This window comes from Thermobia domestica, chromosome 9, assembly GCF_964235325.1.
Source record: "Thermobia domestica chromosome 9, izTheDome1.hap1.1, whole genome shotgun sequence".
NCBI classification, from domain to species: Eukaryota; Metazoa; Arthropoda; class Insecta; order Zygentoma; family Lepismatidae; genus Thermobia; species Thermobia domestica.
In genome coordinates this window covers 28,366,998-28,380,460 of record NC_137462.1, presented here as the reverse complement: position 1 = coordinate 28,380,460, position 13,463 = coordinate 28,366,998, and the positions used below count along the sequence as shown (strand labels likewise).

The 13,463-nt window shown below is 36.3% G+C and overlaps 1 protein-coding gene across 2 annotated transcripts in view; it reads left to right on the top strand.

The window, feature by feature from the left end:
- Nucleotides 1-11,480, top strand: part of LOC145694509 (zinc finger CCHC domain-containing protein 8 homolog) — a 41,687-nt gene extending 30,207 nt beyond the window's left edge. For both annotated transcript variants that reach the window (XM_081770817.1, XM_081770818.1), the window contains exons 7-8: nt 6,179-6,333; nt 9,987-11,480. In XM_081770817.1, coding sequence (XP_081626943.1) covers nt 6,179-6,333; nt 9,987-10,370 — 539 coding nt within the window. In that variant the 3' untranslated portion in view covers nt 10,371-11,480. The remainder of the gene's footprint in view (nt 1-6,178; nt 6,334-9,986) is intronic.
- The last annotated feature ends 1,983 nt before the right edge of the window (nt 11,481-13,463 follow it).

Here is a 13,463-nt window from a genome sequence, read left to right as displayed (position 1 = left end):
TCGCCTTCGGCACGAGCGGTCCCAGGTTCGCTTCCCGGTGGGGGCACTCGGTCGAAAAGGTATAAAACGCTTTTTCAGGCCAGCAGCCTAGAATGAAGTTTTCCTGGGTTTTCCTCATTCATATCAGGCAAATACCGGAGTGGTACATCACTTAAAGGTCCCAGGCCGCTTCCTTTCTTCCCTTTCCCCGGGTAGTGTTGTGATCGCCGAGGGACATCATCCCTCAAAACGTGACGGGCTAGATGCCGAAACGCCAGAAACCTAAATGCTAAATCCCTTCTCCAAATGGAGGACATTTTGAAAACTCAATTTCTGCTGAGCTCGCGCCATGTGGACATTGTGGTGGACAAACACCGTGCTCGTGGGTTTTCTCGGGGTTCTCCCGTTTCCTCCCACTTTCTTCATTCCACCATTTCACTCATCTCTCATCATCACCGTCTTTAGCCTAACCGGCATAACCGTGGGACGTAAAACTTAAAGATTTCATTTCATTTCAATTTCTGCTGAAAGTAGATTGAAAACAGTACTAACAGATTTATAAGTTGCAATGTACAACTTGCCTTTGAATTGGGGAAAAGTGAAGAAAAAGCAAAACCTATGGACATAATTTTCCTTTTTTTTTTTTTTTTAAGTGTAAATTTATAGAGAGATTTTATATATTTTAAATATCAAATAGTATAAAGTATTGAGACTTTTGCGCACGAAATAATATTAGTGTCCCAAATCTAAGGGTATATGAGTCGCAGCAGGTCAGGCTTAATGTCATCTGGCAGGTGACGGTTGAAGCTACTAAACTTGCAAGAAGTGTTGGAATTCTTATGATCAAACGTAAGGTGAAGATCTGTAAACTTTTTGCAAAACTGTGCTACATTTTACAATTTTCTTCCGGTAAAGCCGCAAATTCTACGTAGGCCCGTGAAGAAATTTGAGCTGCTTATGGGCAAGATACATTATCAAAATCAACAGCCAAAAAGACGATTCAGTCGTTATTTTCGTTCCCGGAAGTTTTGATGTCCAATATGTTCTTCTTAGTGGGCGACGAATCACAGCAAACGTGTATGATATTCTAACAAAAGTCAAGCAAAATCAGCATGTAAGTAGTCGTGACATGGCCAATGACCAAACATCCATCTCCAAACAGTGTTAAACCACGTAGAAAGAGCTGGCTACAAAAAGAAATTTGACGTTTGGGTGTCACAGAAATTTGACTCAAAAAAAAAAAAAAAAAACATGTACTCGGTCAAATTTCTATCTGCGAATCTCTACTGAAACGTAACGAACTCGAGTCATTTCGGAAACAATTGAGCTCGAGTAAAAAAAAAAAAAAAAAAAAAAAGGATAATCCACGACAAAAATGCGCAAAAAATTCGTGGTTGAAACGAGAAGCTCCACAGTATGTGGCAAAAACCATACTGACACCCAGGAAAGTTATGCTATGTGTTTGGTGGGATTGGAAGCCCCTCGTGCCATCTTGAGCTACTGTTACCGGGCAGAACGATAGACGCGGACCTATACTATTGAGTAATTTCAGATCACAATAAATGTATTCCTGATTTTGACCTCTAAAGGCTCAACACTTTCTAGACGACCTGATATAATCTTCATTGCATATTTAGTGCATTAACGGGCGTGGCTGAGACATAGCTACATTAAAGGATGGATTTACAGATGAAGTAGAAAAAGAGCGTGTGAAGCAGCAAAGAAATTAGCTTAAATGTTGTTATGAAGCACTGGTAATTTTACCTTGGCAGTTCTCACGCGCAGAAACTCAGGTATCTAAATAAGGGAATTGATCGCTGCATAACTAACTGCATTAGCAAATTTTTGAATGCTATGGCTGAAGATAACGGTAAAACGGTACAAAAACGATAACTGTGTAGGCAGGACCGGATCCAGGATTTTCTAGGGGGGGGGGGTGCACCAATAACTATCAGTACATTTGAATCAATTTTTTTTTTTTTTTTTTTAAATGCCTTTAAGCATCTGTGATGTGTATGAGGAATTGGCTTAAACTATTGTGTTTACTAAAACCGCTTTCTTTTAAGCCCGAAACGGAAACATGACTTGAAATTTCAGAGAAGTATTGCTATTTCCACTGCCAGTTTCTCACATTAGATAGTTGTATATTCAGAACGAAGGGGGGGGGGGGGTGCACGCGCTCCGGTGCACCGCCTCCTAAATCCAGACCAGTGTGTAGGTATATTTTACGTTTCTGTGCTCTGCTCTTTTAGTGTCAAAAATTTGATAATGTGGTTAATTGCATCTGTACGGAAAGGAAGGCTGTAGCGGTTAGATTTTTTGTTGATGTAGGCAAGTAGATAATGATATTTATGATGCAAAATCGACCTGCAAGTGAGGACAGTTGAATGATAGCATGGCAATGAAAATTCAGTATGTGCGGTTCGTAACCAGAAAGGGCGAACTCTTTAAGAATTACTTAAAGAACACAGTTGTTCAGTGAAACGCAAAAGAATCATTGTTATCATTATAGTTTTTCTCACTATGTTATGCAGTCCAGCAGTTAACTCATGGATTGTGTGGCTACCAATATACGAGGGCATGTCAAAATATCCGCACATTCGCCATACCTGCGTTGTTCCAGTTTAGTTATTTCATATTTAAATTTGAACACTAATATTTGTGCAACCGCATGCTTAACCAGCTAATAACCTAATTGCGTGTATTTGATACAGGTATAGTTAGTTACTATAAAAGCACTCTCATTTGTTCATGGATGCAGGACAAAAATAATATTTAATGTATTCTTTGAGCTCACACGTATTTTGATGTGTCACCCTTTGATGACACATTATTCTAGTGCAACATATGGTGACGATTTAAGTACAAGTATTCTACAGAAACATACGTATAATGATGATGTAAGCACAATGTACTGTACAGAAACATTTGTATAGTGACGATTTAAGTACAACGTACTCTACAGAGATAATCGCGTAGTGACGTTTTAAGTACAACGTACTCTACAGAAACATATGTATAGTGACCGATTGGAGTACAACGTACTGTACAGAAACATATGTATAGTGACCGATTGGAGTACAACGTACTCTACAGAAATACGTATAGTGACGATTTAAGTACAACGTACTCTACAGAAATACTCGCATAGTGAGGTTTTAAGTGCAGCTTAATCTACAGTAACATATTGTGACGATTTAATTGCAACGTCAGCTGTGTTGTTTCAATGAAATTATTTCAAAATGGATAATGATGGTATTGAACGTCAATTTTTGTTGTTGTTTTTTTTTTTTTATTTGAACTCGCACTTCACGCTAGCTCTTGTGCTTGGGATTCCGGGTTCGATTCCAGCCCCGCCAAGTGAACTTTGTGGTGGACAAACACCGTGTGCCTGGGTTTTCTGGGGTTCTCCCGTTTCCTCCCACTTTCGTCATTTCACCATTTCATTCATTACTTATCATCACTGTCTCCTTTAGCCTAACTTGAATAACCGTGGGATGTAAAACTCAAAAAGATTTATTCACGGTCGCTTGGCTATGTTAGTGTTTGTTGTTAAGAAATATTAATCCATCATTGGGCCTTTCATAGGGTGACCATAATTTTAATAGCTGAAAACGGGACAACTAAAAGAACATAGTAGATCACTGTGTATATATATATTCTAGAATTAGCAACCCTGGACTTTTAAGCCTACTTTCCTTTGTTCTTACCAGCGCCCTGATATCAGACCACCTCCTCCGCTCTCTCTCTCTCTCTCTCTCTCTCTCTCTCTCTTTATCTATCTATCTATCTATCTATCTATCTGTCTTTGTTATAGGGCAGAGTAAAGTAATTCGATATCTATCTATATATATAAAAGAGAACGTACAAAATTTTGTCCGCTCATCACGCTAATACGGCTGAACCAATTTCTTTCATTTTTGGGGGGTTATTAGGATTTGGACCCTAGATGGTTTTTATCATATCACTTTAATTTTTAATTACCAGTGTCTTGAGATAATTGACCATTCAAGTGTCCATAACGTACAAATCCTTTGTTATTAGTTCATCATAGGTAAAAATAAACGTATTTATATGCAACCCGCATGACCGTGTCACTCGGCGGGTTAACATAAATGACAGGCGATATACAGCGGAAAATAGCTTGAATTTTCTGTTTAAAATTTTTTAATTGACTAGCAGCGTTCACCCCGCTTCGCTGCGGTCACCCCGGAACGCAATAAACTTTGTTACTTAGATAATTTTTACTTTTTCGCTTTCAAGTGATATGATAAAAACCATAGAAGATTGCAGTAAATCTTAACATTATATCGCCTGTCATTTATGTTAACCCGCCCCGCTTCGCTGCGGTCATCCCGGTGCTGGCATATTGTAAAAGTGTCTGTAAAAATAAGCAAATCAATTAAAAAATTTTAAACAGAAGATTCAAGCTATTTTCCGCTGTATATCGCCTGTCATTTATGTTAACCCGCCGAGTGACACGGTCATGCGGGTTGCATATAAATACGTTTATTTTTACCTATGATGAACTAATAACAAAGGATTTGTACGTTATGGACACTTGAATGGTCAATTATCTCAAGACACTGGTAATTAAAAATTAAAGTGATATGATAAAAACCATCTAGGGTCCAAATCCTAATAACCCCCCAAAAATGAAAGAAATTGGTTCAGCCGTATTAGCGTGATGAGCGGACAAAATTTTGTACGTTCTCTTTTATATATATAGATTTGCTTATTTTTACAGACTCTTTTACAATATGCCAGCACCGGGATGACCGCAGCGAAGCGGGGCGGGTTAACATAAATGACAGGCGATATAATGTTAAGATTTACTGCAATCTTCTATGGTTTTTATCATATCACTTGAAAGCGAAAAAGTAAAAATTATCTAAGTAACAAAGTTTATTGCGTTCCGGGGTGACCGCAGCGAAGCGGGGTGAACGCTGCTAGTTTATTAAAAAGGAAAGACGTTAAGTTTGTTCAACAAACAAGCAACTGCTAAAACCTCTGCTGCCTTTCGAGTAGTACTGCGAACTATAGAGTTTGCGTAATGTAGAGAATTTCAGTTCAATTCTTGCCTCTTTGTTATTATTAATACTTTTACAGGGAGTAAAGGTACTGGGTTGTTTTTTACTTCTTTCACTTGCATAGAACGGGACAAATACTACTTTTTCCCATCTACTGAAGGAGCGGCCGGGATATGCCCCTGAAACGGGACTGTCCCGGTCAAAACGGGACGTATGGTCGCCCTAGCCTTTCAACGGCACAAGATTTATTGTCAAAACTCTTAATACCCGCTCATTTGAAGCTGTAACAATAACAGGAACTCACGTTAACAATCGAGTCTCGGATTATTTGATGCCGTCTGATGTAGAATACCCTTTAGATTTTGAACAGAGGTAACTTCCTGTGAAACCATCTTTTGCCAAGGCAGTTAACAAAGCTACAAGTGAAATTATTGAACATATTGGCATCTATTAGCCAAAAGCAAAGCTCAAGGTCAAACTATTGAACACCTCGGTATCTATTTGCCACGTCCAGTCTTCACTCACGGACAGCTTTATTGTTGCATTATCTTAAGCTACATCTTGGGTCAGTATTATAATGTGTCTGTCCATCATATGATTTATTTCAACATAATGTTGCTTACAATGAAGTTAATGAATAAATATGTAAATATGGTGTAGAGTTCGGACTGGTTGGGAGGCAAACTAAACTTAAAAAAAAAAAAAAAAAAAAAAAAAAGAAAGATAAAAATATTATATGTAGCAAATTAAAGCATTTAGTTAAGCATATTTTAACCTATAGGCAACAACGGGCCAAAGGCTCAGACAATAATTAATATAGAGTAATGGCGAAAGTGCAGATGATTTATGACTTTCTCTTGTATAACAATTTCAATCTAAATTTCAAATTTTGTGGGGAAAATTTTTGGTTACGATTTCTCATGAACACCAATAATTAGCTAGATTTTTATTCATAAAACTTTTCATCAATATTAACCATCACCGTGAAGAATTTGAACATAGTATTTTGGCTCTCTGATAAAATAAGCGATAAACTAAACCCAAAGTACATGTATAAGAAATTTACGTCATTCAGATCAATATAATTAGTCTGACGTTATTCTTACTAAGAGTTGTGTTTTGACTTGTTCTTAATTAAACTGTTTTGATTTTCTTTGAAATGTTTTCAGAGGATATTCCATTGAATCCAGAGGAATTTAATGACAACTGCCGTTTTATACCTCCTCTGCCAAAGGAAACTCCACCCAAAGCTCCGCCACCTCCTCCGCCTTCGACGGACAGTGAATCAGAGCCTGGAGAAATGCCTGGATCACCTGCGTCAACGGTAAATTTTTCTCTTTCTTTTTTTTTTTACTACACTGCTTCAGTTACTCGCTTTGCTGGGCTCAAATAAGAAAAATTAGTAATATGTTCCGTTAGTCAGTCATTTTTTACTATTACTGATGCGCTTTCTGATAGATAGCACTCTCTCGCAAGCCTGAACCTCATCTATGTTGAAAATTTGGTCGAGATCGGTCGGCTGGTTCAAGAGTTGTGAAGTCAGAAACATAGTCACTTTTAATTTTATATGTTAGATTAACCTCTTAACATATAGATTCTGAAGCAAAAGGTGTTTCGATTTTAATGTATTTCTTGTTACTCAAGAACATTATAAATAGTGATGATAATATTGATTGTTGACAACGCGACAGTGAGATACATGCATCTTGAAAAGCCTTTAAAATAAAATCCCGAGTCTATTCTTATTCTTGCTCGGAAATGGAACCAATACTGCCTATAGAGCTTGTAAAAATAAACTATAAAATACAGTTGAATAATCAAAATAAACACAAAACATAAGGGAAATACCGTCCAGAAACACGGAAGAAATCGAAGGTGCCAGAATTTTTGTTGTATCACAACTACCATTGCAGACGAAAACTAAACTGGAATGCTGAATGGAGGAGATTACAGAGACATCTTCCGGGAAGACACGTTAAAAACTTCAACAGCACTATCTGGCGGAAACATACAGAAACATAAGAAGACGAGTATATTCGTCCTAGCAATACGTACTAAGCATAGTTAAGACGAGTATACTTGGGATGGGATGTTAAGAGGTTAATTTTTATTTTGCTGGCACACATTTATTTATTTCTGTAGTGTGTTTGTACATTGTGTAACGCCCCTATCCACCTGTCAAAAAAAAAAAAAAAAAAAAAAAGCAATCTGACCATCTGACCAAACAAAATTTAATAAAAATCGACTGATTCCTCCGGTCTCTTTCCAGGAGAACTAATGATAAACGGAGCTATGAGGGAAGCATAGGTCTCGGCCGAGTTCTCTTTCAAGAGATATCTATGATCCAATATTATGGTGCGCAAAAATATTTAACAACAAGTACAAGAAAAACACAAAATTCAGATTTTTGTATAACAATTTTATTACAACCAAATCTGTGGTGGTGAATATGCAGTCAATCGTTAGTTGACTATATATTCACCGTTAAAACAAATTAAAGCAGACAAAATTCAAATTACTATAATTCGGTTCAATAAAAATTTAACATAAGAATCCGGGCTCTGAACTTTTTTTAAAAAATTTTCAAATCTCTAATCTAATTAATTTAAATTCCCTTTTTTTAAAATTTTCAATTCTAATAAACTTATGTCTTCCAATAATTGATCAATAAAGCAAAAGTATGCAAAGGTGATAAAGCAACTACTAATCGACAGTGAGTACAGCGACCAAATATCAGAAAGGAAAAGACAATTCAAAAATACCTAAATCCCATCAATTCAAGAAAACTATATGAATAATCCGGGCTTTAATTTACTCAGTAATTCAAAATTCCCCAAAATCACGTAAATATTTTCAAAAAAAGAAAACATTAGAAATAATTCGGGCTTTAATTTTTAATTTTTATTAATATTAATTTAAATTCCAATAAACATTCAAAATTCTGTACAATTCATATACCTTAATACTACTTGACCTCTAATTATAACAAAATTACAATTAATATTTGGAAATTCAGAAAAAAGTTCAAAAAGCTATCTCAGTGACCGAATAATTCAATACACGTATCAACTTCGAGATCTCTAGCCAATCAGATGCAAAATAACACAATAATAGTATTAATTAAAAGGTATGCAAACTTTTGAATCGCAGCCTAAGATTTTATAATTAATCTGGAAAAAGTAATCTTCCAATCAAAATACTAATTCACCAGTCTAAAGAAATTCAGTTCTCGCAAAGTTGTAGAATTAAAAAAAAAAAAAAACCCTCCAAATATCAAAAATTTACAAAAAATCACTAGTTGCGTTTAATTTCAACATTAAACAGTCATATATCCCAAAGCAAAATAAGGCAATAAACCATTTTTCTAATTTTGAGTACAAACTTTTGACAACCTAATATTTGCTCAGAATTTATTTAATTATAAATTACTCATACCAAGAATTTCCATTCAATTAATTCAAAAATAGGATTATTTTTACACAAGTAACGAAAATTTTTTGATTCTAAACTCTTTCTTTTCAGTTTCTCAAAGTCAGAACGATTGAATAAAGTTATTAGTATTTAGAGCGTTAAATCGCTTTTTCTGGCAAAATTGTTACTAATACCAAAAAGATGCAAGAAAAATATTCTTAAATCTAAAAGGTAAGGAGGTGAGCAAGAATATTGGATCATACACCGCTGTTTCGACCATTTTCTTGGTGGGGGGGAGGAAGAAAATTCCAAAGAGAAAAGAAAGCAAAAAAAAAAAAAAAAAAAGGCAAAAGGTTGACAAGAATCATTAAAGATAAGCAGAAATGAATGACTAGAATTAACTAATCAACAACCAAACTCTTCAGGAAGGCACATTTACACCTCTACACATGCAGTCTAAGTAGGTCACTTACCATAGTTATAGAGACGTAAAAATTTCACTCCTTTTCGATTACCTGTCCAGAAATTATGAATCTGCACCCTTAGGACTCTTCTTAGACTTGTATCTTCTACACTACTGACCGATTAAAAGAATCACGGCAATGTAACGTAGTTTTGTTAAAGCGAGCCTTTTTGAATGAAAAGAGCTCCGCACAAAGACAAAGAAATTCAAGAGAAAAATTTAGTAGCAGCAATAGTAATTAATATTGTGCAAAAAGGCACAGAAGAAAGGCACAAACTTCGCTAAAATAAGATTGTAACACAACTCATGACAATAGGTCAAACAGACCATGCTGCCCACTTGAATCACATCCGACAATTTCAAACGGTTTAAAAAAAAAAAAAAAAAAAAAAACCTAAATTAATAATCTTTCACGCGTATTTGAACTGAATTAAACAGCGCTGAAATACGTTATATTTGCGTTTCAAAACTTTACTCACTTTCAAACCACGCTACACTGTCGATCCACGTCCAACTCTTTCACACTATATCGAAAGCACAGCCAAGAGGCAGACACAAGCAACAGGAAAAGAACTCAATGCCAAGACATGTTATCCCTGTGAACGATAAGAATCAAGTAATCGCCTGGGAGAAACCTCCCGCAAACGACAACTTGTTTTCCAATTCAAGCTCCGAACACCTCAACTTTATTCTCTCGTTCTTTCTGACTTTTTAAAAAAAGAACCAAACAATTAACAAATTTAAAAACTTAACTATATATATTTTTTATACAAACAATGTAAAATGTTAAATTTTTAAAAGTCCGCAATTATGAACGACTCCAAAGTAAGCATAAAACTAAATTTCTTTACAATAACAAACAAAATCCATAACTTAATTCTCCATTGGCTCAAACCGTAATGAAAAAAGGAAATCTAGCATACTAATGTAACAGATCGTTACAATTGTTAAGCAGGAGATTGTCTTCTTCTAACAATGACATATCCCTAATGGTGACACACATATTACTTGTAAAATCATATAAGAACTTAACAATTTATAAGGAATATGATTTTGAAATTATTTGTAAAGCAACATATAAAGACGATTGTTTTCTCTTACAGGCCCCAAGCAGCCAATCATCGTCTCGAGCGCCATCGCCATCTTTGTCTGACCTGGAGGCTAAGAAGCGACTACTGCTGGCAGAGCTTGATGAAGGGTGTTCGAGTGACAAGGAGGCGAAAGATACTGCTTCTTCAGACGCGTCCGGTACGCCAAATAAAAAGCTTGGAGTCGTAAAATCAGTCGAGTACGGAACTCCGATTTTGAAGAGCATTTCCCCGTACACCTCCCTCCCAGATCCTGTGAAATTCTCTCGAGATATTTGTGACGTCATTAATTTCGAGAATTTACCAGACTCGACTGGGAAATATGAGAAAATGCTTGGCGTTATTAACAAAGTGAGGACTGTTGTAGCCAAAATACAACAGGAAGATGCATTGCAATGACAAAATTAGTGAATGCATTTTTATTTCTTAATGTTTGGTTGCTAGTTTTTCTGTTTTTTGTCTTTTTTAAAAAAAAAAAATTGTAAGTACATTTAGTACTGATGAGCTCTGGTGAAAGAAATGGATTTTTTAGTGATACTTATGTACAGTTCGATTATACACAACTGTAAAACACGCCTAAAAAGCCATATATTTGGACTGAATAAGTCAGCATAACAAACATTCCTTCGTACACAAGTTTATTTGTGTATTTATAGACGCGGCGTATAGTTTACGTGCTTCTGGTGTGTGTGTGTGTGGATGAGTAAAATAGTACTTCAATGTCACATGTTATTAGGTCTGCATGTGTGCGTGATTGAATGTATCTGTGATAAAGATGTACGTAGACGTACGACCGCGGAAAGAACACATAATTTAATGTAAAAGGACTTTACAATCTATTTTAAATGACGATTCTTTTGTGATTTGAAACTTTTGACTTGAAAGAAATGAACTGATAGGGGTAGAAACTAGTGCAAGATATTGTACAGACTTGACTAGAGTTAAAACAATATGAAAGATGTGTTTATAAAAATTAGTAAATAGTGTACATATATAAATAATATATATATATACGTTCGACGAGTACATTATACATTGGTACGTGCAGAAAGTACAAACTTAAATTGGGAAAAAATTGACAAGTATGTAATTTTGCAACACTATGAGTGTAAGAAAAAAATTTTTAGATCCATTTTTTTAGTGAACTAACCTTGTTGACGATTAGTTTGTTGGGTCTTTATTAGATAAAGAAAACAAACCAAGGGTCAGCTTAAATTATTCAAAAGAATTTTTTCTTCTTCTACATAGCATGATGATGTGATGGTGATCTGATTAGGTTTTAACACTGCTCCTCTAATTTTATTTGTATTAGATAATTTCACAGCATTTTATGTGTGAAAACAAAATGCAGCATTTTCTTTCTTTTTTTTTTTATCGTGAGTGTTCTGTGTGAGTTGATTGTAAACTGGCATGAACTGTGGTTGACAATTTACCTTAGCTGAAAATATACCATACTATTTCTATCAAATGGTAATTGGCAGTTGAAAATAAAATCAAAATTTTAAGCAATTTTTTTGCAGTATTTATTAGTACAAGGGCTGCATTGAAGTTTTTCTGGAAAATGATAGAACGCAAGAACATCAAAGTACTTTCCTGTGCAGCAATGCATTGTTTCATGCGATAGAACCACATCTTGAAACAGTTACGCCACTCCGAAATTGGTACCTGTTAAACATGCAATTTGTATGCCTCGATGACTTCTTCTGGAATGCAAAAGCGCTTCCGACGCAACACGTTCTTGATCGTTGGGATCATAAAGAATTCACTGGGGGCTAAATCAGGGGAATAAGCCGGATGTGTCATGATTTCAGCGTTTTCCTAGTCCAGAAAAGCACGTGGCAGCTGCTGTGTGCGAACTAGCATTGTCGTGATGCAGAATGATTCGACGGTTGGAGTTGGACTGTGTGCTCATATGCAGTACTTCTGGTAGACATATGGCTGTGTACCATTCTGGATTGACTGTTCTGCGATTCTCCAGTGGGACGGTTGCAATATGATCTGATTTACCAAAAAATGATGCAGTCATTAGTTTGGAGAGACTGTGTGCACGAACAACTTTGGTTGGTTTAGGTTCATTGTGGAACACTCACACAGTAGATGTTCGGTTCGTGTGCATAAATCCACGTTTCATCAACTGTTACGATGTTAAACACCAGATTAGATGTTCCAGACTTAAACCGTTTCGTCATAGCTTTGCACCACTTCGCACTGACGTCTTTTTGCTTGAATTAAGTTGTGTGGGATCCAACGAGCGCAAAGTTTTTTCACACTTAATGATCATGCAATATTGTTTGTATTTGGCTCATGCCAATGCCTAAGGTCCCCTGAATTTCGCAGTAAGTCACATGCCGATCAGTGTTCATTAACTCACGAACAGTTTCAATGTTTTTGGGCACAATGGCTGTCGATGGACGACCTGCACAGTCCTCATCGCTCAGGCTGACCCGACCATATCTGAATTCCTGAAACCACCTATAAATTGTCGTCTGGGATGGGGTTTCATCAGCAAAAGTAGCAGTCATCCGACAAACACACTCTTGCTGTGTTAACCCTTGGCGAAAATCGGAATAAATCATGGCACGAAAGTGCTCTCTCGTCAGGTCCGCTTTTGATCACTACTATCTCAGTTCAAAGTGGTGGCCTTCAACGACAAAGATTCCGAGTTACATGTGGTTTTGCATTTAGAGTGAACAAAGATGACAGTTTATAACTACAACAAAATCTAACAGATTACATTGTTCCTAGTGCGTGATGCCCGAAACTATCAGTGCAACCCATGTAGGCTGATTCTCTTTTGGTTGTATTGAGATTATTTTTACGGAGGAGCTTCTGACTTGAGATAAGGAAATTCATTGTATTTACCATTTCGTGGGCTAGTTCCAGTGTTTGCTTCAAATTCCGAACCAGAAGTTAAAAGGAAAAGGGGGGGGGGGGTTAAAATAAGGGACACTAGGTAAAAAAATAAATAAGTAAAAACCCTAGGAAGAGCCCCATAGATCAACTTCGGAATTTATATAAGGAACTATTTATGCTTAGTCTTGCTGAAGCCGATTACACTCATATGTTGAAACGCAACATGTAATTTAAATATTCAACACTGTTACCAGGTGTTTCATTGTTATTCCCCTTGCTGCGTGACTAACTCGCGCGCAACAGTTTATTATAATCATCTGTTATTTATAAGTCCAGAATATGTTTTCATAGTCAAGGTAAAGAGTGTGACAATACTGCCATCGTGTGAGAGAGAGAGAGAAGTCCAATTGTCAGATGTATTCGGTAGATGATAACGGAAGATAGATGAGCAAGTGTGGCAAGTGGAGAAACGATGGTGTTAGGAAGTAGGGGCGGAGATTTGAAGCGCCCTTACGAGACTTCAAGAGCCCTGGTGACACGTACAAAAATGGAACAACTTGCATGAATCAAAATTAAAGCATAGGACTATTTCCAAAATTAGTGTAAAGCGTAAGATGGAAGATGCTTTGCAATATTGAA